Source organism: Neolamprologus brichardi, chromosome 6, assembly GCF_056152115.1.
Source record: "Neolamprologus brichardi isolate AB-2024 chromosome 6, ASM5615211v1, whole genome shotgun sequence".
Lineage (NCBI taxonomy): Eukaryota > Metazoa > Chordata > Actinopteri > Cichliformes > Cichlidae > Neolamprologus > Neolamprologus brichardi.
In genome coordinates, this window is record NC_142109.1 from 20,467,295 (window position 1) to 20,493,970 (window position 26,676).

The following is a 26,676-nucleotide window of genomic DNA, read 5'->3' on the forward strand; positions in this document are numbered from 1 at the left end:
CATGACGTAAAGGACATGCCCAAATGAGTAGAAAGGCTACAGCTCCGGACAGAAGCAGGTGACAAGAGACACATTTATTCAAAATCAGCTACCTGTTACCTACAGTTTCTAAGGTGAGAAGTAGACTCCACTTGGAAAAAAAGTGGAGACTTCTGGCCCTTCAGTTGATCCATCTACTGTTCACTGAAGCCTCATCAGAAATGGTTTCAGTGGAAGGTGGCTGTTAAACAGCATTGTTAATGAATGGAAAAGGGAAGAAACGGCTATGGTGTGCAAAATTAAACAAGAGCTGGACTGAAAATCAGTGGCCACAGGTCTTATGGAGTGATGAATCCAAATTGGAAATTTTTGGTTCAAATCATCATCAGTACGGCGGAGCTTAGGAGAGAGGTACAACAGAGAGTATGTGCAGCCATGTGTATAACACGGTTGAGGCTCTGTCATGGTTTGGGGCTGCCGCTCAACTGGGGGTCAAAAATGAATGAAACTATAAACATAGGATTTTGATCTTTCACGCAAAACTATTTGGCATCTGATTGTTAGCTACTCCATTTTTGAGCATGAAAGTGATCCCAAACTAACTGAACTAAAGGAAAACCAGCAATAATAATAATAAAAAAAAAAACCACACACACACACACTGTCAGTTATGGAATTGATCCACCCAGAGACCAGACTTTATTCCCACACCAACATTATTGAAGCGATGTGGAATCATTTTAACAGAAAATGGAGCAAACCCAGTCAACATCCAAAGAAGAGCATTGAACATCCATCAAGATACCTGGAGAACTATTCCTAAAGACTACTTAAAGAAATGACAAGAAAGTTGTGCAAGAAATTTCAGGCTTTGGTGGAAAATAAAGGTGCTCATACTGAATACTGACTTTTAAGCTCATTAGAACTGTTCAAACTCTCTTTTTGCCTTGGCTGTTTGAATAAATTGGTGCACAAAATCTAAAGAAATGAGGTGTAGCTAAAGACTTTTACATAGTACAGTCGTAGTATTTAGTAAAAAACTTTAGTACTTTTGATACACTGTGCTCATTCTGATGGGAATGCTTCTGTTCATTTACATTTTTACACACTTTTAGAAATCTTTGTGTTGTACCAAACTACTTTTACTTTGCATTTGTGGTTTTTGTTGATTTTATTGAAATATGATTCTCTCAGTGTCGCTGACACAGATGAGATTAAAGTAGAAAAGCGCTGGATTATGATCCCACAATCACGAGTTGATCTAAAAGTTCTCATAAACAGACTCAAAAACACCTTCATCCTTGTCTTTTGTCTTTTGTGCTGCCTGTGGAGGAAAAATGAAAGGCAGGTCAACATTTACATGTTTCATTTTGACACCACGTTATTTTGAAAAGACATTCAAAGTTCACTGACCTTTTTGGGGGGTTCCTTTTTCTTGGGTTTGGCTTTGTCTTGGTCATTCTCTCTGCTGGCAGGTGAGCTGTCCAGTACATCATAAATAGACCTGGGACGAGGCTCTAGACTCTGAAAGAGATCTTCATGTCAGTATCCAAATAAATGTTGGAAATGACCACATGAATGTAAGGAAGTTCAGGTGAAAGACACTGATGAGGAGAGAGGTGCTCACGGCATAGTAGGACTGAGCTGCTGTTGTATCCAAGCTATCGTCCTCCTTCTTTGTCACCTCCTTCTCTGCTTTGCTTTGCTTTTGTTTTTTCTCGCCAGCTCCATGTTTCTCAGTCTAAAGATGGAGTTGGATTCATCAAAAAAAAAAAAAAATCACAGGTGTGCAACATACAAACGAGTAAAACATGAGGCTTTCTTCACAGCTGCTCCCTTTCTAGTTTTTTGTCTTGTGTTTGTATTCAGAGTTTATGGCGCTAACTTCATTTTCGCATTCAATGCGCTTGCAGTATAAGAGCTCAAGTCCACTGGGACTACAAAAGAAGCACAGCCACTGATAAGATGAAGAAATTGAGCATGTTGCAAATCAGAGTATTAGGTTTTCTTTGGCTCAAATCAGTGTGTAAATGATTATAATTCAGTAGTTCAGTAACAGCAGTCCCAGTGCAGTTTATGAGGCAATAAAGACATGACAAAACTGGTGGCATGTGACTATTTCCATTAGTCTGATTTGGGTTTTGTGGTTGAGACTGAGATGACACTGCCTGATGTTGGACAGCTGTTTGTTATTGGCAGTATAATTGTTCACACTTATTAAACTTAAGTATAATCAGGATTAAATCATGATGAAAATTCCCACTGGGGCATTTTAAATTCCAACTTGTAACTTAATCTAGAGAGCATGCCTCGGGTTGTGTGATTACTCATGCGATTAATAGTGGGTCAGTGACCCTCAGGACCACGTCCAAAGGGGACAACCATCCCACTGGGGTTAAATACCTTTGTTTGTAGCACTGAGCAAGCCTCTTGGATCAAGTACTTGTCAGTCAATTCTGGAAAACTGTATACAGTTAAGACTTTGTCAGAATATCCCTCATTAGACTGTGACACAACTCTGGTGTGTTGTAACCTGCTGTTTCTTAACTATTGCCTGCTTAACAGCAGGATCAGTCTTACCCAATGTCCTCTGAAGACATACACTGAGCCGAGCACACTGAAGATCAACAGCACACCCGTGAAAACGGCCATGATGATGAACCCTGTGTTAACAGGTTCCTTGTAGCCTTCATCTGGAAAAACCACAAAGACAAAAAATAAATACATTAAAAAAAATTATGTCACCCTGTGGTGGACTTCATCACAACTGGATAAACATGCAGATCAAATGGCCTTTGGCGTCTCTTCTGGCTAATTTCTCAAGATGTACAGGGGTTTCCAAAAGAAGATTCGGGACCCTTCGAAGGGTCGGAAGATAGATCTCAGGGATAGCAAAGCTACTGGAAGGATAAGAAAGAAAAAATGTTTTTTTTTTTTTATTACACAGAATGCTGTTTATTTATTCTTTTCTATATGAACTAAGCAATACTTTTTCATCAGTACGCATGCCCTTTAAGAGCCAGTGGAAAATAGCAAATTGTATATGATCCCCCTTTGTGGGACTGTAAGGATTTGAAAGCCTATTCTTAATTAATTCACCTTAAGGCTGTGTTACAACTGCGACCACTGTGTACACTGGCGTACCCCCGCCCTTATGTTGCTTGTCTGTGCTTCATGGTGTATAGTCTGATAATATCTGTGCTGTTTATGTGCTATGGAGTTTTTTGTGCTTTCTCCTCATGATGACTCACTTGTTACAGTCACCAAGGGCAGAAACCTTTTTTTTCTCCTGACCATGCCCCCATATGTTACATATTTCACTGTCTACCCCTTCTTTTATTTGCTGCCTAGCCTGACCTGTCTCCACAATGTAAGTTTGTATATTGTATGTATTGTCTGTATGGTCATCTAGGTCTGTCATCTCAGCTGCAGGCAACTGCAACTGACAAATAAAGCTTATCCTAATTTTGATTATTGCTTGTATTTGTAAAGGATGCAACTATAAAAACGTCTTATTTTTAGTGTTGTTCAATAGCAGCAAGGTATCATCGTAGTTCAGTCACTGACCCCACCAACCTCCTCGACACTAATAATATGTATCAAAGCAGCCCTGAAAAATCTGAAAAAACGCAGTGAATCTGTTTCTTAAGGCAGGTCTTCCTTAGTTAGAATACTTTACTGCTGAGTAACTGTGATAAAGATGTGCAGTTGGAGCTTTCATCTTCATTTTCTTTCTTTTGGACTAACCTTTCACTCGAAGAAACCAATCCACCTTCACCGTTTGATACTGGCAGGAGTAAAGTCCTGAAAGCTTCAGGTTTTTCAGCTCCAGATGCCAGGAAAAATTTTCCTGTTTGGTATCCATTGTAGGGATGGTATTATTGTATATTGTTTTGTTTTTTGGATCAAAGCATATCAAGCAGCCATCTTCCGTTTGGTTTACTGCTTTGATCAAATTGCATGTAATGTTGAGATTTTCACCTCTAAAGGCCACAAAGACTTCGCGCTCCAGACTGATACCTGTGAAAAGACATGTTAGAGGTTCACATTAGGGCTGAAATGACTCAGCGCTGGACACGAAATAAATTTGCTGCAGTTCATTTATTCGCCGATCTATTTCTAGACTACAGGGTTAGTCGCACACGTAAGCAACAGAAAACACTCATCCCAGTCAAATAAATATCAGTCACAACACAAATGTGGTGGCTCACTTGGTGAATCCATTGCTGAACAGACAGTGAGAAGGAAAAATGCAGGTATCAGGTATGTCAACTTGAAGAAAAGGGTCCAAAACGGTTGAGATTCCATGGTGCAATTGGGTAGTTTGATAAAGGTGTCTGTATTCTTTTTCGATGACAATGTTTTGTGACTCTATAGACTGTTGAAGTTCCTCTTTCTGCCAAAAAACACTTCCCCAAAATGTTTGATGCACACTGACGCACTCTAAAGGGAACAAGCAAAAACAGCACTTTACATGTTAGTCTAGGACATGGCAGACAATATTAAAGTCTAAAAACACTAAAGGTTAAAGACTTTTCACAGGCAACTCTAAATGTTTTTGTTTTGTCCAAAGAAAGACTTCTCCTGGTTGCAGTTTGCTGTTACGTCACCGTCTGGATGGGAAGCAAACTGCAGTTTTGGCTTTCGTCCACAGTGAGACAGTGTTGGCGAGGTAACAGAGTGAGCCACGAGTGCGCACCTCGTCATGTGGTTTTCAGACGACAGCAGAAAGAGAAGACTCGAGCAGGGAGCGGAAATAAGTGTGTGTGTGTGTGTGTGTGTGTGTGCATGGCTGGAATTTAGCTGAAGGTGACAAATTGCCTTTTGTTAATGTGAACCAGATGTCGCGGGTTGTGTGACTTCTTCACGGCAGTAACTCTCTGCTGAGTCGCTCTCTCTGAAGCTGCCAGTGGAGATGTGCAGATGTTAAAGTGTGGCAGTTATTGTTATTTAACTCCATTTGTCTTTTTAGTTCCTACGCCCTCTTCCATCTCTCCGCCCGTCCACCTGACTTTTTCAGCGTTTCCTTTCTGGAGAGATTACCGTCCAACTCTGACCTCACCTCAGCCCACAGCATGAAAACAGACATAGAGAGGGGGAATAACATCTGGATGCCAGTCACTGAGAAATAACTCTTTCCATTTCATACCCACTATAATGTGCTTCTTATCTCTCCTCCTTCCTGGGGAGTGAAGTATAAAGTAAAACCACAGATAGTCAGGTTTACAGGAGCACAGCACAAAAGGGCACTTAACCTAAGAGGTCCTTTTAAATCTGACATGCAAACAAGTGCCTCACTGGAATTCTGAGTCACTAGAGTCACTGTATTGCCTTTTTAGTTTTAATCGGTGCACTGAAAAATGAGGTTATGTGCCTTTAATATAGTGGATTGGACTTCTAACATCCCCTGAGTTTAAAAGTTTCCAGTGCTAAAACAAAGGTTTAATGAACTACTAGGCTTTGCTGAGGAACTTTACTTAGCTGGTGTTTCCCTTTTGCTGTACATTAGCCTTCTGCTCTGTAATATTATATAAGGAAGATGTTCAAGTTTTGATTTACTGCAACTACTATTGTATTTTGTAGAGGCCGTTTGAGTAAAGTGAACTTGATGTCATGTTCAAGAAACCAAGTTGAGATGATTTGCACTTTGTGAACTGGTGCATTATCCCACTGGAAGCAGGCATCAGAAGCTGGGTACACTGTGGTCATAAAGACATGGACATGATGAGCAACAACACTCAGGTACGCTGTGGTAGCCACCACTCAGATAAATGTTCTTCATACCATGACAACACCACCGGTGTGAAATGTTTACACAGGGATCCATGCTTTCATGTTGTTTCCACCAAATTCTGCCCGAACTATCTGTTTGCTGCAGCAGAAATCAACATGGAGTTTCTGAAATATGAAATAAAGTTATTTAGTTCGCTTTTCTTCCCCATTCTAATGCTCAGTGTGAACTTCAGCAGGCTCTTCTGATCATGTCTAAAAACCTTAATGGGTGATTAAACAACAATTATAAGTCCTTATTTACTTGTTAATGTTAAATCATTTGAATCTTTATCTCAAAGCTTTAAGGGAAAATGATTTATGAGCACAGTATTAGTAAACGTATTGGAGTATATTTTATGCTTATACTTTATGCTCGCTTTAAATGGATTTATCTATACTTAATGTTACGTGTTACAGAACTTGAATACTTTCCTGCACTTAATCAGATTATATAGAGGAGGTCAAAATGACTTCAGTTTAACTTACTGCAACATTTTCCACAAATATTTTTAATTTGTGTTTTTAGCATGCAGATAAGAGCTTCTATTTCTTCACAATATACATATTTTATTATTATGACTGTAAGAGGATTTTAGAGACGCTGGAGGATGAACATCAAACAAATTACAGAGAAAATATTCTTTAGTATATTAAATAAAGAAAACAAACTAAGGCATGTTATGTACATATTGTTAGTTGGTTTAACCTCTAAAAATGCATTATATTTTGTATATTTATTCTTAATTTACAGAGTAAGTGGGTCTACAATACAGTGTAGAGTAAACATGCAAGTTTTCTATTAAAGTTTACTAGAAAAGTAAAAGATGTTTCTCTCGTTTCTCTGTTTCTGGCATAAATACTAGCAGCATTTGCTTCTTATAGTTGAATATCGCTGTGTGGAGGACAGAAGGTGTTAAACGGTCAGATAAAAAGGATTTGTAACATTTTTAAGGAGACCACGGTGCAGAGATGTGATCCTCCAGCAGAGTGAGATTACAGTCTCAAATATACATATACCTGTCTGTTCCACGCTGAAGATGAGACAGGAGTACGGGGTAAATCACATCTCAGAGAAGAGGATGTGTCACACATCTGGCAGCAGCTGGATTGCAGAATTTGTCTGCATGTGATATGCATGAGAGGGAGAGAGAGAGTTGGAGGTGGGCGTGTGTTGGGGTCTAAAAGCTAGCACAGCTCCCAAACCCTAAACTTTTTTTAAAAAGAGCTCTGTACCGGACCTGCCGCACACTCTTCTCTTAATTATCCTAAAGCTGGGAGAAGAGGGTGGAGAGAGCGTCGGAGAAAACAGGAGAGAAGGGAGAAGAAGTAAGTAGAGGGACCGTGGCAGCGACAGGGTGGAGAGGCGAGAGGAGCAGAGACATCTGGTATTCAAACCGCATGGGAGAGGGAGAAGGACTTCCTGCTGAGTCTTAAAAGCATCATCATCATTTCAAGTCGTGAGTATCGGCTCATTTGCTCATTTTTCCGAAACAGCTCCCAGCTTGTGATACTTCTGCTGCTGCGGCATTAGTTTGCAAAGTTGCAAAGTGTTTTTGTTCCAGCACAGCCACAAACCATAATCAGAACAGGTGACGGCTGGTTTGCGTGGTGCTGTTGTGCGGTTAATTTTCACTCCTCCTTTGATCAGCCTCCAAATTCAGACCTCCTGAGAACATTTACAATACCTCAGCAGTGAGTCATCGGCTTATTACTGTCCAGTATGATTCACAGATCTGTCATATGGATGCAGTGCTGATGTTTTGCTTTTCCCTTTGCTTGGTTGGTTTTCTGGGTCGCCTGCCTTTAGCCTTTCTCTTTTCTTCCCCATTAAAACTGGACTCTAAAAATCAAGAACTTGCCTTCCTTTTCTTTTTCCCAACCAAACTGCTGTTGCTCTCTCCACACACACAGACAGGTCCAACTGGAAAAAGCCTGTTTTCTTTATCCCTTCGGTTTGACAGGGAACAAGATTTTTTTGGTTCGCATCCTGCCCGATTATCAAGTAGCTGTGTTGTCATCAGTGGGGTTTTATTGGAGGGAAAGCAGAGACGTACAAGTGTTTTTACACGTCTTCTTTTTCCCTCTGTGGATCCTGGATCTGCCACAGTGACTGGGAGTATTACATGAGTCTCCAGCTTTCTAACCCCACCAGTGATCTTTTTAACCATTTACCCAGTTATGAAAAATAAGGTGCTGTTGGACTCACCGGATCAAGCTGTGGTCGAAGCATCCATAGTTTGATTTTATGAAAAAGGCTGGAGATAAAGCTGCCAGACAAGAAGTGAAGTCACATTGCATTTATGCTTTGAGCTATCAGTCATACTCACAAACATTTTTGTGTTGTTTGGTAATAAAGTACCAGGTTCTAAGGCTTTTTGGTAAACTCTATACCAGGGATGTCAAACAGGAGGCCCCAGGCCAAAATTGGCCTGGGAAAGTCTCCAAGCTGGTTCTCTGGAAAGCTTTGGAATATATGAAGAAAGGCATAATTTTGGACTGTATTTTATATTATACAGCTTTTCCTACTGATAAAGAACTTCCCCACCACGATTCATACTCTAACAAAGGAATGAAGTAATAGATAAACAATCAAATGACAGAATTGTTCCTGTTTTTTCACTATGGTCTATAGTAATTTATTTATTTATTCATTTATTTGTATATTTATTTATTATTTGTTTTTTCATTAGTATGCCTCCAAAGTAAAAAAATAAAATAAATACATTTTAAAAAATTATTTCATTTTCTGTGAATTAACATAAACATTTTGCTTCAAAATTATTATAGGACAGTTACAGAATAATTACAATGAGCTAAAAAAATTTCATAATTATACACATTTATTTCTTACAGTTTAAGTGAAAGATGTCTTTTATTTACTGAGACAGTAACAGTTATTACTGGCACACGTGTGCCATTTGACCCAAAGACTGTATATGAAAGATGCACATAGCCACTGCAAAGTCCGCCCAGTAACTGGCGAAGTCCCACTATAAAGCCTGAAGCTCAGTTTCAGTTTTCAGTTCAGTTTTCAGTTTTATTTGTCATATGCAAGTTAGCACAGGGTCAACAACGCAATGAAATGTATTTGACGAGCAGAAGACAGTCACTCAGCAGAACGGTACAGTAGAAAAAAGTAAAATAAAATAAAATAATAAAAAATAAATAGAAAAATATTAAGAGCAAAATATTGATAAGATGTAGTAAAAGAAAAAAGAGATTTTCAGTTAACTGACTATATATATATATATATATATATATATATATATATATATATATATATATATATATATATATATATATATATATGTGTGTGTGTGTGTGTGTGTGTGTGTGTGTGTGTGTGTGTGTGTGTGTGTATAAATATATGTACACACTAGTGATTAAATAAAGAAAATCTTAAATAGGTGTGTGTGTGTGGGGGGGGGGGGGGCAGATGGGATATTGCACAGGAATGAGCAGCAGTACAAACTAAACAGTACAAAAGTTTTTGTTTTTTGTGGCAGTTGTTACAGTATTGCACTTTTTAAAAAAATATAAATATCAATAAAGTGGAGTGACCAGTGTAGATTATACTTGTGAAGCTGCAGGGTAGCTTCTGAGTGCGTCCTGTGGACTGTGTGTGTGTGTTTAAGTGTTGTGGTTGAGGTGTCGTATGGCTTGATGGTAGAAACTGTTTTTAAGTCTTGTAGTCCAAGCAGACAGACTCCTGTAACGTCTGCCAGAGAGAAGAGCTGATGTGCTGAGGAGGCGCCTCCTGCTGGCCATTAGAAAGAAGGGATGTTTAAGACACTTTTGTTTTGGTTTACTTTTTATACTCAGAAGCTACGTCTATCTTTATCAACAAATTTTCTTTGATCACTTTTCCATTTTTTAAGCAGTGATTTGTCTTAGCACGGGCAGATTCCAAGAAATTGTCCTAACTGAGACAATAAAGTAAAATACAATAAAACAAAACAGTAGCAAAGTTGCACATCGCACTGGCAAAACACACACACACACAAAAATGCTCGCCTTTTCACTAATTAGTGGCACATGAAGTTGCTTTGATTTCCACACATCTTTGTCGGCGATGTAAACACATTTTTTTCTGCTTTAAAAACAAGTAGGGGAAAAAAAGGTTGGTTTGAAACTTAACTTTGACACAGGCACATTTGTTCTCTTCTTCTTCATCTTTTATAAGGGGGAGCGTGTATCTGCTCGACATGGGCCCTCACTCTCTGTTGATGGCGCTGATGGTGGTTGCCACAGCAACTGGGGCCTATGCAGCCGAGGAGGAGAATGAAGTGGATTACGGGTACTGGAACTACAGAGAGGGAGGTATAAATCACAAGCCTTTGTTTGATCTATTCTCTTTGGAGATACGGAGCCCGTAAATCACTGTGCATTTGAAGCCGTGAGCTATGGCAGCTGAATGAAACGCAGCAATCCGAGACACTTCAGAGAAACAGTTCTCGAACAATTAAAGCACACGCTTTCTTCATTTTCATGATTCATACAGGATGTTTTGTTGTTCCATAAATTGAAGCCTGATGGTGTCACGCTTCGCTTTCAGCTGAGAGCGTGAATGTGGCCTCAGTGCGCAGTGTGACCAGAGTTTTAGATGCCTGGGGAAAACGCATCTTCAGTGAGATCAAAACTCTGCTGCACTCACAGCCCAGCACGCTGCTGCCCGACTACTCCAGGTGGGCCTAACCTTTATCACCCATCATCATGATGTCTAATCAGCCTGAGGTTTGTTTACTCAGTTTCTGAGGATTAGACAAAAGAGTCGCTTTTATGTGATTAGATGACTACTGTTTAACAGTATCTGCTTTTAAGGCAAATGTTTATTTCTTCAGCATCGTTTGCTTGCAAGAAGAGTTCACTCTGTGTTTTTTTTTATTTTTATTGAGGCCTGTTTTAGTCAGCCTGGGAGATTTCATATTTTATTATGACCATGTCAACGCATTTCCCATTACTGCTGCCTTAGATATTTGGCCACTTTGTAGGGTACACCAATGCCCTGCTTGTTGACTGCTTGTTAATGCAAACGTCTAACTAGACAATCAAGTCTGTGCATTTAGAGACGTAGACATGGTCGAGGTGGCCTGATAAAGTTCAAATCAAGCATCAAAATGATGAAGAAAGGTGATTTAAGTGACTTTGAAAGCACGGTTATTGATGCCAAATGGCTGGTCTGAGTGTTTCAGAAACTGCTGATCTACTGGGATTTTTCCCCACACAGCCATCTCCAGGGTTTACAGAGAATGGTCCACAAAAGAACAAATATCCAGTGAGTAGCATTTTTCTGGATGGAAATGTCCTGTTGAGGCCAGAGATCAGAGGAGAATGGCCAGACTGCTTTGAGCTGATAGGAATGCAACAGTGGCTCAAATAAACACTCGTAACAACCTAAGTATATGCAAAAGAGCATCTTTTGAACTCAGCAGAACACCATATCTGTCAGCTAAGAAGTTGAGGTAAAATTAAGGCTAAAATTTGCATTGCCTGAGTCTCACCTTCTGCTGTGAAATTTCAATGGCAGGATCATGACAGCATGAAAGCCTGAATCCATCCTACCTTGTATCAGTGGTTTGGGGCTGTAGCTGCTGGTGGTCTAATGGTGTAACTGGTATTTGGCACACTTTGGGCCCCTTAGTACCAACTGAGCATTGTTTTACACTACAGTATTGTTGCTAACCGTGTCCATCCCTTCATGACCACAGTGTACCAATCCTCTGATGCTGCTTCCAGCAGCATAACACACCATGTCATAAAGCCGACATCATATCAAACTGGTTTCTTGACACTGAGTTCATTGTGTTCAAATGGCCTCCAAAGTCACCAGATCTCAATCGAAGAAATCCGCAGCAGCTGTCTAATGCTATCATGTCAATATGGACCAGATAATAGCAACATATGCCCAGAAAGTTTCCACCAGTGCATTATGTATATACCTACTCACCATTTTATGAACTGAATTACTTAAATTAAACTTTAGCTGAACTGAAAAAAAGAGCAAGTTTTTATTCTAAAGTGAGACAAGAATGAACTGCCACAAATGCATTTTGGGAGCATCAAAAGTCACGAGAGAGTAAACCAATCCAATCCAAAGACGAACAGGAGCATTTCTTACTCTCACCTCAGCCAGTCTTTGTCTCCTGTTAACCACACAGATTGCTTTGGTTCAAGTCTCGGACTTTATCCACAGTCATAATTAATTTTATACAGCGCTCCATATGTGTGAGCGGTCCTCTGAAGTTAACCCTCCTCTGTTCCTCCTGCAGGGTGCGCCCTCTGTCCGAGTCTGTCAACGACCTCTTCAGGGAAGTCTCTCTGCTGCACCGACGCATCGCCGAGCTCTCTCATCGCCTAGCAACGCTGGAACCATTTCTCCGTCGCTACGGCTACCAGGGGGAGGATGGGGAGGAGAAGGAGGAGGAGGAAGGCAGGCGGGCTCACAGCCTGAAAGGGAAGGTGGCGAGTCTGGCCCGGTACACCCCGAGGACCGCAGTGAGCGTGAGCCCGCCCAGAGGGAGCAGGGTGGTGAGGAGGAGACGGGTGAGAGTCCTGAAGAATAGGGGAGTGAAGCTGGTCAAGAGTGACACATAGATGGATGGACAGAGTGGGGGGGCGGAAAGATGAAACAGTTGGAGGCTTTGTTGGGTTTACCGAAACGAATTATAAATCCCTTTATAAACTCTGTAAGGTTTCTACATATGCAATATAACCTCTGATTTTTATTAGTGAGAGACTAAAGTTCTTTAATAAACTGTTTTATTATCACCATTTCATTGCGGTTTTTGCCTCATCAGTTCCACTTCTCATTCTCTCTTCTTTTATTTTATGGATCACCTCAACTTGGGAAACAACCTTACACAAACCTAATTGCTGTCCCAGAAGCTCTCGGCTACTTTACCCGCTCTGTATCTAATCCGTGTAGATTGATTAGATACAGAAATAATGTGACGGGATAATCCAAAAAGCTGTCCGCTATCAAGGACGGTTGAGAGCTAAAGAAACTGATCACTAAACCAAACCAAATATATCAGCCAACAACTTTGCACTAAATTATCTTCTTGTTGTTAGGATTGTTGTTGTTTATTTATTGTTCACTTTAAAGGGCTATTTATATAAAGGTTAGAAATCATGCCTAACGAGTGGCACAACGTCTAGAAATAAAATATCCATTACATCACTTTTAAGCCACGTGATTCCTATTGTTTTTTATTAAAGAGCATTCCAACCCCCCCAAACGAAGCAATACTCCCACACCACCTCCTTATTGGATTGAATATAATATATTACAGTGCGCAAAATGCAAGGATGGTGTGTGCGTAAAACAAGAAGAAGAAAGACTTGTTTCATTAGCGCAGTGATTGTCAAACCTTCCTCTGGCATGCCCCCACTTAAGGAAGTCGAAAGAAGTTCACACCCCACTTTTTTAAGTCTCTCGCAGTTTAAAAAAGAGGGTCTCTATTTGATTTGACAGAAATTAAGGTGCTTATCATAATAACCAACACAGCGATAGCCTACATGCAGAAAGCACTCAAAGTCCTTGAAGTTCACAGTCGGGTGTAGCATCTAATGGATAAGGACACATATCTGTAACTAGGCATGGACAAATGATTTCAGGGAGAGCGAGGAGTTCTTATGTGAGGAGGAACAAGCAGAATAATTACATAATGATTTTATGTAAGAAATCGAACAGAAGCATGAAAATAGTCGGGGTTTCCGTCTTTCTTCTAGACCAGAGTAACTCACCGTGAGTCCTGCCTGCAGAGGACATAATAAAAATGGAGGTTTTTAGATAATTTGGCTAAGTTTTGTTTTTTTTTAATGCCCAAAACAGGAAAAAATACACCCTTAAAATAAGTCCACGGCGCAACTAATTTTATTCATGGAAACATTAAGTGTGCGTTACTTGATTTAATATTCAAGCCTATATTTATTACACAAATAACATTTGAAAGGCAGACACCTAACCGCACACATAGGGCTGACGGTGAGAGGCGTGGACGTCTGCAACGCTGCAGATGCAGGCTGTTCTCCTGCTACCTGTGCGTGTCCCAACAAGGCGGATGCCCTGTTTTTGCCACAGGGTGTCAGTGCTCGTCTGCCGCCGTAATCACACGCGGCTTTACGCCGATTCACGGAGGCTGATCTTCATTCATTTATTTATTTATTTTAGCTGAAGTCCAGGAACGACCCTCATGGGCCCAGCAGGGGGTGCCTATTATTTTCTAACATAATTATAATGTTTGTTTGCGTATGGTGATCGTGTGTGTGCGTGTCTTGAGCGCAGACAGCCAACTTTATGCCTTCATTAAAACTTTGCCAAGTGTTTCTACAGCAACCAGCTTCTCCCTACTCCTCTTCTACAACTTCACTTATCATCCTCATCTCATACTGCAGGGTGGCGTGTCCATTCTCTCCCTTTTTTTTCTCACTTTCAACTTGCAGCTGCACGCTAATTCCTTCCTTTTTTAAATCTTCCACCACTGATCTCCCCCCCCCCATACTGTATATCAAACCACCACACCTCTCTCCCCCCCCCCTCCTCTCCCTGCACGCCCCCTTCCCCCTTCGCTGCTACGTGTGGGCGTTCAGCTCAGGCTGTACTTTCCATTTTGGTACTGTATTGTCAATGCATTGTTGCATCCAATCCAGTTAAGATGCCGTGGGAATACTGTATAAATCTCCCTCCCCGTCTCTCTTTCTACACCCCTCCCCATCTCAGCAAAAAGAGCCAGTTGCTAGGTAACAGTTAATTGTCAAGAAGTAGTTACATGTGTTGCAATGCATCCTGGGGTTGTTGGGTTGATGGAGGGATCGAAGAAGTAAGCAAAAAAAAAAAAAGGCTGATGTTTTTCTTTTTCTTTTTTCAGAAGCTGATTAACTTATGAAAAGGTTATTTCTACCTATGCCTCACCTTGTTCTGTTCAACCATCCAGGACTGCAGCTGTTAAAAAAAACCTTCCCTCCAAATCTGTAGGCAAGGCATCGGTACATTTTCAAACCGGCTGGTTTCTTTAAATAACTCCTGTTGCTGGACAAGAGTAAAGAGAGAGTCTGAAGAGTAAGGGGAGGGGGAGAGAGAGGTTTTTGGGGGCTTTGATCTCTGCTGCTCGGTTCAGTTTGCATCACTTCTCCTTTCCCTCAATATATCTCCCATTATTTTTTGTTCTCCTTATCTCCTCTGCCTCTCTCATGCCTCTTTGTGGTTTTTCTCTTCCCACTGGAAAACAGAGAATGACAAGCAAAAGATGCAATGAAAGAGCAAAAAAGATGGCATTCTGCAGCAGCCATAATGTCACAGGACCGCACACGGACACAGCAATGTGATCCCTTCCTGTGACATCACGGTCGACCTACAGACATGCACATAAACTGCAGGAGAAAAAGAAAAGACCAACCAGCTGAAATTTCTTATTTTTTATTAATACTTAACACTTTTATTCCAAAGAGACAGAAGAATAATATTTCTCAGCACTTATTTTCACATTGACTGTGTTTAATCTCATTTTTCAATATTACTAAATATTCAATCAAATTTGAAATACTCTCTGCACACAAGTAATTTCTCTCCATACAAAAAAAATGCAAGGATGAACTAGATTTTTTTTGACATATGTACATTTTTCACAATCTGTACAGCTCAGGAATAGATTTGTTCAATCTCCTCTGTGACCAAACACAATATAACAGAAGATTTAGCTAAAGAGGGACAAAAAAAGAGACCACACCTCTGTAAAAATGCAATAGATAATCTATTGTGCTTTCTGGATAGCAATTATTGGCGGTGCTTTACGATCTCCCCTCGCGAGGAAAAAAAAACAGCCTTCTTAACTGGTCAAAAAACAACAAAAAAACCCCAAAACGCAACACTTGTTAAATGTGTGCACTATCTGTGTGATAATAAATGACTGCACGTATCCTGGCCTGAAGTCATTACAAAAAGCAGTTCTGCATTGGGGATCTCAGAATGAAAGATTTATCCCAAATAGATGTACTCTCTGCTGTTGTTTTGTACAGGTTTTTATCAAAAGTCCATGAGCGTGAGGTAAAGTATTTACATACAGCTTTAGTACATGTACAACAAACAGCTATATCTCTCACACGCACTCTGTCTCCCATATGAGCACACACAGAGGTAATCAAGCGTATGTTTTCAGGCACATACAATAACAGAAATAATGAGCTATATTCAAAAGGGAAAAAATCGTTGAAATGAGAAGGAAAAACGTTTTTTTAAGTGACAGCGAGTGTGTAAAGCAAGAACTGAGCCACAAACTATCAAGAAAGTTATATAAGGTTAACAGTAAAAAAAAGGAAAAAAAAGAAAAGTGTCTTCTATCTTTACCATAGTGAAAAGTTTTACTCAGATTCAGCATTTGAGTGAAACTGAAAATTTTGACTTTTAGATCGCTCTTCTCTTACAAAAACACACACACACACCTATAGTACTACATGGATCATCAGTACCAGTGAAAGTGATAAAATTCCAAATATCATTCAAAAACACACATTTTTTGGGCTAAAATTGAAAGTTAAAAAACAGAAATAAAGAAAAGTGTATACATGCAAGTGCTTACAAACACTAGACACCCCCCGCCCCTCATCATCACCCTTGTATCATACATACTGACTTGTCCACCAAGGGAAGGAAAGTCTTCTAAAAAATTTACCGGGATGTTCTACAAACTAAGTATTAGATCCATTCAGACAGGATTGTGCTTTGTAGATATCAAAATTTGGTTTGGCAACATGACTTCAAGTCAAACTGGACCAGTGACTTTAAGTAGAATATACTTTTCATGAATAATAATACAATTTAAAGGACAGAGAGAGCAGGAAACTTAGGAAATACACAACTTAGTTTTCAACTTCATATTCAGTCAGAGCAGAGATCATCTGAGTGTCTGATGTGGATTTGGAAGCTGCCTGTTTTTTTTTTTTAGCAACATAAAAATAAGTCAATCGATAATAAAGGTGGTGTTTTTCACACAGCGTCCCACCTTATTTTAGTGCGCCTACATCTCTTTACTCCGTTTTCCCCCCTTACAAAAGTCTGCAGTTGACACAATCCACACAGGACCTTGAACTTGAGGGCAAATTCTCTTCTTCATCAAAAATCTCAGCATGTGAAACAGATTAGGGCTGGGTGGAGGGAGAAATCAAGGCTACAGTACATACTGAGATTTTTTTTTTATGTTTTATTTGAGGGGTTTGTTAATGATGAGTGTAGAAAGAATGACCGAGAGCACAGAGGGGTACATTTATTATATATCCAGGTCCACTGCAGGATAATAACCTGGAGGAAAAAGCTGACATGTTGCTAATGTAGATTAGAAGGTTGATATTATGAAGCTACAGTCAGTTAGCTTGGGTTAGCATAAACTGGAGACCAACCAGCAAGCCCAGGGCTGAAAAATGAAGCTGAATTTGATTTGTAGTTCCTTTAATGGCATTTCGAGGTAAACAATTCCCTATAGACTTCCATATTAAGTTGGCTGACTTTACATAAAAAATAAATTTGTTTAAAAAATAACAGTTTTTGGTCTTTATAGCTTATTTTTTCTTTTATAAATTGGAAGAAGTTCTTTTGTATAACTCATCTATTTAAATTTAATAAAATCTTATAGTTAGCCAACACATAATTTGCTGTTTGGGGGAGGGGCTAGTCTAAGCTAGGCTACTAGCTGTGTGCTAGGGTTAACTTCAGCTAATTCAGTAAACTGGACATTTTGACTGTTTTTGTGGCTTTTGAAGCAATTTTAATAATATTAGTAAAGAAAGCACATGCTGTAACAAACTGTCCAAAACATGTGGTATTTTATTTCTATGTTACTGAGCTCTTATAGGTGAGGAGCGGTATGCCTACAATGAATTATATGTCCAGTGAATAGATTCACCATGCTAACAGTCACTTCTCCTTCCAGAAAGAAATAAAAACAGACGATGAGTTCAATAATACTAGGATTAAGGCTTCAAAACAGGAGTATAAAACAGTAGTCACTGTCTTGCTAATAAACCAGAACGTCAATGATGTAGTAGGCTTATGAGCCCTACAAATGTGACCCTGACCTTGAGCACTATCTTGATGATTGATTAGGGGATCACTGTGTGCACATTTCACTGAAATCTAACTAATACTCTCGGAGGAGTAGCGATTCTTTTGAATTGTGGATGGATGCTTTACCGTGGCAGAAGCTTATTGGACCTTTGGCTGGATGTGCTAAAAATGGAAGTTTCTGGCATGGCAACAGCTTACAAGCTCTCTGAAAAAGTATTTATGTCAATTTGAGATAATTAAACTAATAGGATACAACATGTTATTAGTGAGCCTTGGAGGCACTGATATGTGGATTTTATTATTCCAAGATAGAGCCAGGTTAGCTACTTCCCCTTGTTATCTTCAATCTTTATGCTCAGCTAAGCTGACTGCAAACTTTTTTTAAAATGTACAGATCTTCTGAAAAGTGTCTTCTAAACTGTGGTGGCACTGTTCTGAGTTATGAGATAATTATGTGGGACTGTGTATTAAAAAAAATTCACAAGCCCGCTGTGGTCGTTGACACCTGCACAATACAGCGATAAACCCCTCTTGCCATTCCTCAAATGTGACTATCTAATGTGGCAGGCAAGGCTTGTAACAGTAATCATAAAAAAATTAACTGCTCATACCAGAAACAGAGGCCTCTCTCTGAAAGTCCATTATGTTCCTGTCCTGAACAGAAAAACTGTCACGGCCAATTGAGCCAGACCCAATGAAACGCCACGGCAGCAACAAGAGGACATTAAATACGATTTACACATAATTAATGGATAGTTGACTTCTGGGTCATCTGTTATGAGGAGGGGAGGAGTGATGAAGCTTGTGGAGGTAAATGATTTCAAGGAAAATTACTTGTGGTTAGATTAACTGTGGCGTTAATACAAGGAGACGATTCTGCATTTAAACTGTGCGATCCTGCCGCTGCTTTCTTTTATTGGTCAGGGATCAAAGTGCAAATTTAAGCTTCCTCTGTGTCTAGCTTTGTGTTATACAGTCAGCTAAACACCTCGAACTCTGCTCTCGTATTGGAAATGGTGACTTGGATGTTCAGTTTTCAAACCAATTGATTAATTACTCGCAGGTGAATCTGTCTTTCCAACAGAAGATAGATGGAGAATCAGTATTAGTCCTTTAAGGCACATCCAGCTCAAAATGTGAGACCCATTTGGAACTGCCAGGCAGAAAGAAATGACAGCAAAACGGCAAATCAGTATGATGATGTCGTTTCTGCAGCTGAGAAAAAAAAGACCTTTGCAAATTTTCCAAGTACATACGATGTACTCAGCAAATCATGCCTTTCACGTACACTTCACGGCAATCAAAAGTGAGAAAAGTAAAACAAAACAAAACAAAAAACCATGAAGAATTGATAGCAAAGAAGAGTCCAAATTACAGGAACCCCCCCTCACCCCCCACGAAAAATAAGATCTGTACCGACATCGGGTCTATCAGACTCCTGTAAATTGGTAAGCTAAGAAAGAATCAACATCATACAAATATGTAACATGAACTATTCAAATAAATAAACTTTAAAAACAATCCAAACCGATCATCATTAAACACTGGAATAATATTCAATAATATTATTAACATTATCAATACAGTTATTGTTAGTGTACCCTGTTACTTCAGCAGAAGTGTTGATTTCTCATTCATGATTGTATTTCCGTTGCTAAACAAAACGTTTGTTTTGGTGTTGAGGAGCTGCAGGAGGGAGGGAAAGACAAAGAGCATGTGACGAGAGCAGAGGCTGGAAATTTGATTTCACCCCCCCTTCCCTACTACTTCCCTCCCATTCCTCCCTCCCTCCCTTTAGATCTTTCACTGAGCATCGGAGCAGCACCAGAATCCTCTCTTCTCATTAAAAACTTGTCTCCCGCCGGACTTCACCACAGCTTAGCCGGCAGTGGCCTGTGCGCATTGTCCAAATTCTTTCCATTTAGTGGAGTGAGAACAGCACACACGCGCGCGCGCACACACACATACACACAATTGTGCCTTGTCATTTTCTTCACGCAGAGAGGTCATCAGCCTGTGCTGTTTCTGCTTTTTCCTCTTCCCCTCATTTTCTTCGCCCACTTCAACTCCTCCCTCTCGCCTCTCTCTTTCTTCCACTGTCTTCGCTCTCAAACGTCTGACTCAATGCTGGAGAGCTTTTCATAAACGTGTCCATTGCTGGCACCGTTGAATGGTCTCTGTCCCTGCCCCAAACCTAACGTGTCCCTGCCCCCAGGCAGTAGCTTGTTGCCCCCGTGGTGGTTCCCCATGGGCCCTCCCACCCCGCCCAGACACAGCTCTTGGGGGAACCTGGGGGCCACATTGGACATCACCCCAGCTGTGGCGGACGCGGGCAAATAGGAAGTTGCTCCCATGGAGCTGCGGAAGTCCCCTCCTCCTCGGTTGTTGTTGAGAAGTTGCTGCTGCTGCTGCTGTTGCTGCGTCTGTGGGTTTTTGATGTAGTACGGTTTGGCACCGTGTAAAAGACACTGGTCGTCGCCGAAGGTTGGGATGAAGGGATTCTGGTTCACCTTATCTGGGTAGAGAGATTTAGACAAGGAGTAAGTCCCGGCCCCTCTGCTACCACCACCACCACCACCACCACCACAGCCCCCACCTCCCATCATAGCTCTATCTCTGTCTCTCAGGTCTCTTTCCCCCACCGACCGCCGATGCAACCCACCTTCGCCTCCACGGAACAAACTGCAGGAGGAGCCTCCCTTGGCCCTATCCCCGCCTATCCCTCCAAACATGGGAGACTCTCTATCACCTGAATACCTCTCAAACATGTGAGCATAAGGGCTGGGGCCCTCCATGAAGCGATCTCTGTCTTTCAAGCTCACACTCCGGGGCTGTTGAAACTGCCCCCCAACGCCCCCACCCATCCCCATGCGACCTGCCCCCTCCCTCTGCAGGTCCACAAATGTGTCGTATGAGTGCTGCCTCCGTAACACCCTCCCGCCTGGACCTAGCTTCCTGCGCTGTGCCTGAGTTTGTGTTTGGCTGGGTCCTACGCTACCCTTAACTCCAGTGAACATCATGTTGTTATCCTCACTAATGTTATAAAGGTTGCTCGGCTGAATCTTACAGGAGTCACAGCGTTTGGATGTGGCGGAGCTGGGACGACTGCTGGTCCCCCCAACTCCACTAACTGGACAAGTGCTGCCTCCTCCACTATGGTGGCACACACTGTGGCAGTTACGACACTCCCAGTCACCCCCTGCTATGCCACCCCCTCCTATCCCTGACACCCCCTTTTCCCAGCAGGTGTGAGCCTGCTGCCCTGCCGACACTGGGCCAAGCCCATCCGATTTCTTTTCTTTACCTTTGAGGAAGTCTTCCACAGGTACTAAGCTTTTACAGATACCACCACCGCTACCACCGCCCACACCACTTCCACCCTCTTGCTCCCACATGGCCTTGCCCTCCTTGGAGCGGAACTGGTCCGCATAGAAATCCCTCAGGTTCTCTTTATCCCTGCGGAATAAGTAAGGTGAAGCATTACCCCCTCCTCCTCCCCTCTTCCGCTCCAGGGGAGGTGAGACCGTGCGGTGTGCCTGGGGCCCGTGGGGGAAGTGGTGGTGGACGGTGTGGTGGTGGGGTCTCCTCCTGAAGCCGCTCAGCTCTATCTCGTCCTGCTCCCGTCTGCACTTGGCAGAGGCTGGCCTCTTTTTCAGGCTGTCCCTGTACTGCTTACGCCGCTTGGCGTTTCCTTCCAGGTTGCCGTAGGTGACGGTGTGCGTGGAGATATCCGACACATCAGAGCGAATGTTCCCATCGTCACCCCCTGAGCCTCCCCCACCCCCACAGTACCTGTCATGCCCCCCGATGAGCCCCGTGCTGGATGCACCTCCTTTGAAAGAAAACCTGCCGTACACATTGCTGCCCTTGAACCCACCCTGGCTGGAATCCGCAGGGGTGTGGCCAGCGATCAGGTCAAATTTACTGGTATTCCTGTGAGTCATGGAGGGGCGGGGCTGGGTGGTGAAGATAGGCGCTACCCCTCCCCCCAAACTGTCGCAATCGAACATGCCCCCCTCCAACGAGCTAGCGCTGCCTAAGCTACGCGGCCTATTTGGCGGGGGGCCGGACATACCCAGAGCCGGGTGGTGGTGCCGGTAATGGTCCTGGTACAAGTTGCTGTCCTTCAGGGGCAAGTTGCCAAAAGTCCTCTCCACCTCGCTGATGTAGTCACTGAACATGTTGTCCTCTGGCATGTAGGGTGGCGCAGACTTGCAGTCTACAGGGTGACCCACAAGGCTGCGCCGGTGCTCCTGGATATCGTATATAGCCGACTCACGACCGCTGTGGCTATATTCCAGGGCGGCGTGTGGAGAGCCGTTAACGCCCGGAACTGCAGTCATGTCCTTGGCAGTGCGGAGCAACCGCAGGATGTTCGAGTGAGTGTTGTTCATGTTCTTCTTTATGGTGGATGAGGGGGAGTCTATGGTGGACTTGTTTTCCTCGATTTGGACTCCATGGATGCAGCTGTAGATACCCTGCAGAGTGATAATGAGAAGAAAAGGGAAGGTAGAGAGAGATAAAGAGAGGGTGAGACCATGGAAGGGAGAAAGAGTGAGTGTGATAAGGTATGACTCCCAAGAGAGATCACAATAACAGCAAAATGTGTGGCAGGAGTAAGGAGTCAAGAACCAGAGGAGGGTTTAATGTTAAGAGAGACGGAGGCAGATACCAGACACAGAGACAGACAGAGAGAGGGAGAGAGGGAGAGGGAGGCAAACAGAAACAGGCAGAGGCAGAGAGGTTAATGCATTGCCATGTTCTCTATGACCACCCTCTTGTTTACACACTATTAAACAGTAATAGGGTCTGAGTTCATAAATGAATTTTCTCTGGGGAACGACGAGGACCCTCACAGCTGCTGCTCAGCCCTCAACCTCAGACACAGAGAACTGAGTGAGAAGAGACAGAGCAGATCAGAGCCTTAATTGATATCACAAGGGGAGCAAGTGAGTCAATAGGTTTGATCGATGTCATTTAAATTTACCAGACACTCGCCTTGCTGTCTTTCTACTTACTTGTTTCTCTTTATAAACAAACAAAAAAAAAAAAAATAGGGATCAATCACTTTTGTCTCTGAGGTAAAAGATATAAACACTGACTAAATTTTACTCATAAGGTCACCATCCATCAGTGTGTGTGTGTGTTTGCTATGGTTGGTTAGTAATAGCAGCATTTTCATATGAGCGGAAGATTTTGCGAGTGGAGTCAAACAAGCATATTTAAATGGGGGCTGGGGGAATCTCTGGTTTAGGCAACAGCCAACTCTGAAAGGTCGAGGACGCACTACCCACCAGCCAGTGTGCAGGCCAGTATTCCTCAAAGGCGTCAACTTGTCAGAAACAGTTTCCGTCTGCCTCTTAGTCACTTTCATGAATGCGATTTGTCAACCACCCCCACCCCCTCTTTTCCTTTATGCCTCCATTCTGTCTTTGGGGCTGCCTTATCTCCGTTTCCGGGTGTTTCGCTGAGCAGCAGCCGCTCCGATGGGATTGTCTGTCTTTATCTGTCTGCATCTATCGCTACTACAGCTGCAGTGAAAGGTAATGAAACACAGGTTCTCAGCACACCGCTGTGTCTGTTCTCTGCTACCCTTTGTCCTGTTACCAGTTTTATTCTTTTATCATGACTGTTGCTAACTTATCTTTTGATCTGTCTCTGAATTTTCTTAGCCCCTTGCTGTCCCATCACTTGTCTCCTTCTTGCTTTATGTGACCTGCCCTGCCATTTGGAAATATTTATCCTTTCTCGCAGCGCAGCTACAATCTTCAAACAGGCATGGAAATGTATGACAGACATCTGCTTGACTAAACCGCTCTTGAGTTGTAGGAAGCAATTCTGAAATTTGTCTGCAACTAGAATTTATTTAATTCAACAAGTGACAAGCTCTTCTCATGCTTTGTAAAAAAAAAAGAAAAAAGAAAGAAATCTAACACAGATGGAGGTTTCCTCCATTTCAAAAACACAGAAGACAGTGTGCTTCAGTAGCGCTTATGGCCTGCACTCTCTTTTATTGTCCTTCTGGTCATTCTGAGTAGGTGTAAACCAGATTAACTTACAATTAGAAACACCTTCATCCTTAAGACCAAACACATAAACAGCAGTGTCCCTTTTTCCTGGGTAATAATAACTAAGGCAATTTGCATACAACAGCAACCTGCTTCTTAAAAGGTAACATTATGCAAATGCTTGACACCTCAAATGACTATTTATATGGACCCAATTTACACGAGGAGGAGGTGAAAAGGTAAAAAAAAAAAAAGGTTTCAGCTTCTCTCAGGTTTCATTTTTAGCATGCTAACTCCCTCTGCTTACAAACAAGCACGGCACAATGAATGACTTCCAGGAGAGAGGCTCTGAAAATGTGTCCAAATCTTAAGGATTTCTGTGTCTCGCTTCTTGACGATGGCTCGCTTTTCACCTCAGCTCCAAGTGCAGCTATTTCTAACAGAGAGAAGCACATTTGACTACTTTTTGTGTTCAATCAATTCCATTCAGTTCAGTTGTATTAATGTAGCACCAAATTACAACAATAATTGCCTCAAGGTGCTTTATATTGTAAGGTAGAGACCCTACAATAATACAGAGAAAACAGAGAAAACCCCAACGATCATATGACTCCCTGTCCTCGTGCCCCTATGAGCAAGCACTTAGGTGACAGCAGGAAGGAAAAACTCCCTTTTAACAGGAAGAAACCTAGAGCAGAACGAGGCTGTCATCGACGAGGGCCGGTCATCTGCCATGACCGGTTGGAGGTGAAGGGAGGAGGATGTAACAAAACTGATAAAAATACAGGATAAGCCATTTGTGTTAGAGTTGATGGGCGTTATCGGGTGTTTAGCTGATGACAAAGTGTCTCAGTACTTCTTTATGGTCATATTTGCACTACTTTTCTTTTTTTTGGAAAGTTTTCCTGGGTTTTGTTTCTCTTTTTTGTACTTATACCTGGCCTGCTGAGAAGCACCTGCAGGATCGAACATCAGGGCCATGAAGCGTCCTTTCTTCTTTTTTCTGTTTTTGCACTGACATGTGAACAGCAGAGCTTCAACATCAACATATCGACTTGTCATCATAGAAAAGACAAAAATGCACCCAAGTTCACTCAGATTTTCTTGTCTTACTGTACTGATCATGTGATTTAGCACAGCATTTGCTCAGTGCTCTTTTGGACGAGCTGCTGTTGTCGCTCCTGGATGCTGTAACGTTGCATAACTTCTCATATGTGTAGTCTAAGTGCTATCTTTTGAAGCTGTTTTTCACCATTTCATGTGAACATGCAGTTCTGGTAACCACTACAATTAAAGTTATGGCTTTCTCCCTGTTAAGTGTGACAGGGACCTCGAAATAAATGCCAAATAAGTTCCCCAGAGGTGTTACCAAGATGGCTGGCAGAGGGTAAGATCAGTTTCTGGAAGGACATATGTTATTTATTTAAGATGCAGCTGTTGTAAACTCATATATCAGTGCTTTCAGAGGTCAGTTATGTTACTGCCCTGCAATGATCTCTAAAGGAATCCACCAATAAAGTAAAATATGTATTCTTCTTGTTGCATTAACTCTACTAAATAAAATATGAAATAGATGTTAACTAACAAAAGTGACACTGAAATGCACATAATTGGATAAAGGATAAACACCTTCTTTGTCTATGACTGGCAGTATTAAATTGAGTTTGAATAGATAATAATGGGCTCTAGCAGCTATCTGGAGTATTTTTTTTATATCACTAGAATTTGTTTTTGTTGTTAACAACAGCCTGAGCTAAAAAAAAAAAGAAAAAAAGAAAAGAAAAGAAGCCGCAGGTAGCTCAGGTGAGTCATCGCATCTCCCTGACTGACTCTATCCCCCTCAACCACAGCCAGTGGTTTTAAAACAGCCACTCCTGTGATCTTTCTGTCAGAAGGACAGAGGTCAGACCTAAAATACAGCACGAGGACACTCACTCTGCTAATGGAAAAGGTGAATCCGGGCTTTCCAGAGCACACGCCCATGAAGCAGAAGCGCAGCTGCCAGTAGAACAAATGTTCACAGATGAAGGTGATGAATGACAGAACCATGGCAGCCCCGAGCATGTAGAAGACCCCTGCCATGTTGTCCACGTCCAGCTGACTGCTCATCACCTCGTTCTTCTCATTGTGGCAGATGCCCGTCAGCCAGAGGGCCTCCAACTCCTCCATCTCACCTGGAGACACATACGCACCGGTCAAAAGCGCTGGTCAAGTGTGACATGCAGATGGGTTTGTAGGTGTCTAAATGTATAAATATGTGTACAAAACGAGACGGCACTTGTTTGGTTTTTTTAGATGGGCCATTGTTGCCAAAAACAGCTCAGGTCTCATGTACATGCAACAAATGTCACGTTCTATTATTCTGACTGAATGCCCCCCAGACAAGCTTCCTCATTAAGGACTGCTTATGCAAGGCTAACCCCTTTGTTGTGTTGGTGGGGGGGACCAAAAATACAACTGCCTGCTGGGACTTAGCAGTCCTAGGAGAGGAAGTGTGCATCGTCATGTGAGAAGGGTTTCCGTCTAAAAACTGTGTCGCCGCCAGTTCCGCATCCCTGGGGAGATTACTAAAGGGGGAGGACACGTCCAGAGAGATTTGTTTGATCTGTGTATGAGCTTATGGTGTGTATAATGTATTTTCCCGCTGCTTACATAAAACTATTGCGTGTGTGAATGTTTGCACACATAGGTGTGGTCGTGTTCACTGTGTTTGTATCCCGAGGGGTCAAATTCTGTTTTTCTACCAGATTTGATGGGTGTCACAGAAGTACACACAAGTCCTTCAACACTAGTGTCCTGATGATTAAATACATCGAGATAATGGCTCTGTTTTATAGAACAATAGAGTCTGCATCAGGA

The 26,676-nt window shown here is 42.0% G+C and overlaps 3 protein-coding genes across 7 annotated transcripts in view; 1 reads left to right on the forward strand and 2 right to left on the reverse strand.

Moving 5' to 3' along the window:
* Window positions 1–650: 650 nt before the first annotated feature.
* LOC102788316 (uncharacterized) lies at window positions 651–12,043 on the reverse strand. The gene is made up of 7 exons (XM_006787352.3): window positions 11,876–12,043; window positions 4,191–4,422; window positions 3,727–3,999; window positions 2,560–2,672; window positions 1,607–1,720; window positions 1,393–1,503; window positions 651–1,303 (listed from the first exon to the last, which is right to left on the reverse strand). The coding sequence occupies exons 2-7, from the start codon at window positions 4,285–4,287 to the stop codon at window positions 1,241–1,243; spliced, it is 771 nt and encodes a 256-aa protein (XP_006787415.2). The 5' UTR covers window positions 4,288–4,422; window positions 11,876–12,043; the 3' UTR covers window positions 651–1,240.
* LOC118453967 (uncharacterized) lies at window positions 6,931–12,514 on the forward strand. Its single transcript, XM_035906365.2, has 4 exons — window positions 6,931–7,208; window positions 9,935–10,071; window positions 10,307–10,436; window positions 12,021–12,514. The coding sequence occupies exons 2-4, from the start codon at window positions 9,957–9,959 to the stop codon at window positions 12,343–12,345; spliced, it is 570 nt and encodes a 189-aa protein (XP_035762258.1). The 5' UTR covers window positions 6,931–7,208; window positions 9,935–9,956; the 3' UTR covers window positions 12,346–12,514.
* A 2,639-nt stretch (window positions 12,515–15,153) lies between these two features.
* grin2bb (glutamate receptor, ionotropic, N-methyl D-aspartate 2B, genome duplicate b) overlaps window positions 15,154–26,676 on the reverse strand; it is a 136,019-nt gene continuing 124,496 nt past the window's right edge. For 4 of the 5 annotated variants that reach the window (XM_006787358.3, XM_006787356.3, XM_006787355.3 and 1 more), the window contains 2 exons: window positions 25,753–25,991; window positions 15,154–22,287 (listed from right to left, as the gene is read on the reverse strand). In XM_006787358.3, the coding sequence (XP_006787421.2) occupies window positions 19,918–22,287; window positions 25,753–25,991 (2,609 nt within the window). In that variant the 3' untranslated portion in view covers window positions 15,154–19,917. The remainder of the gene's footprint in view (window positions 22,288–25,752; window positions 25,992–26,676) is intronic. The other variant, XM_087841813.1, reaches the window with a different exon arrangement.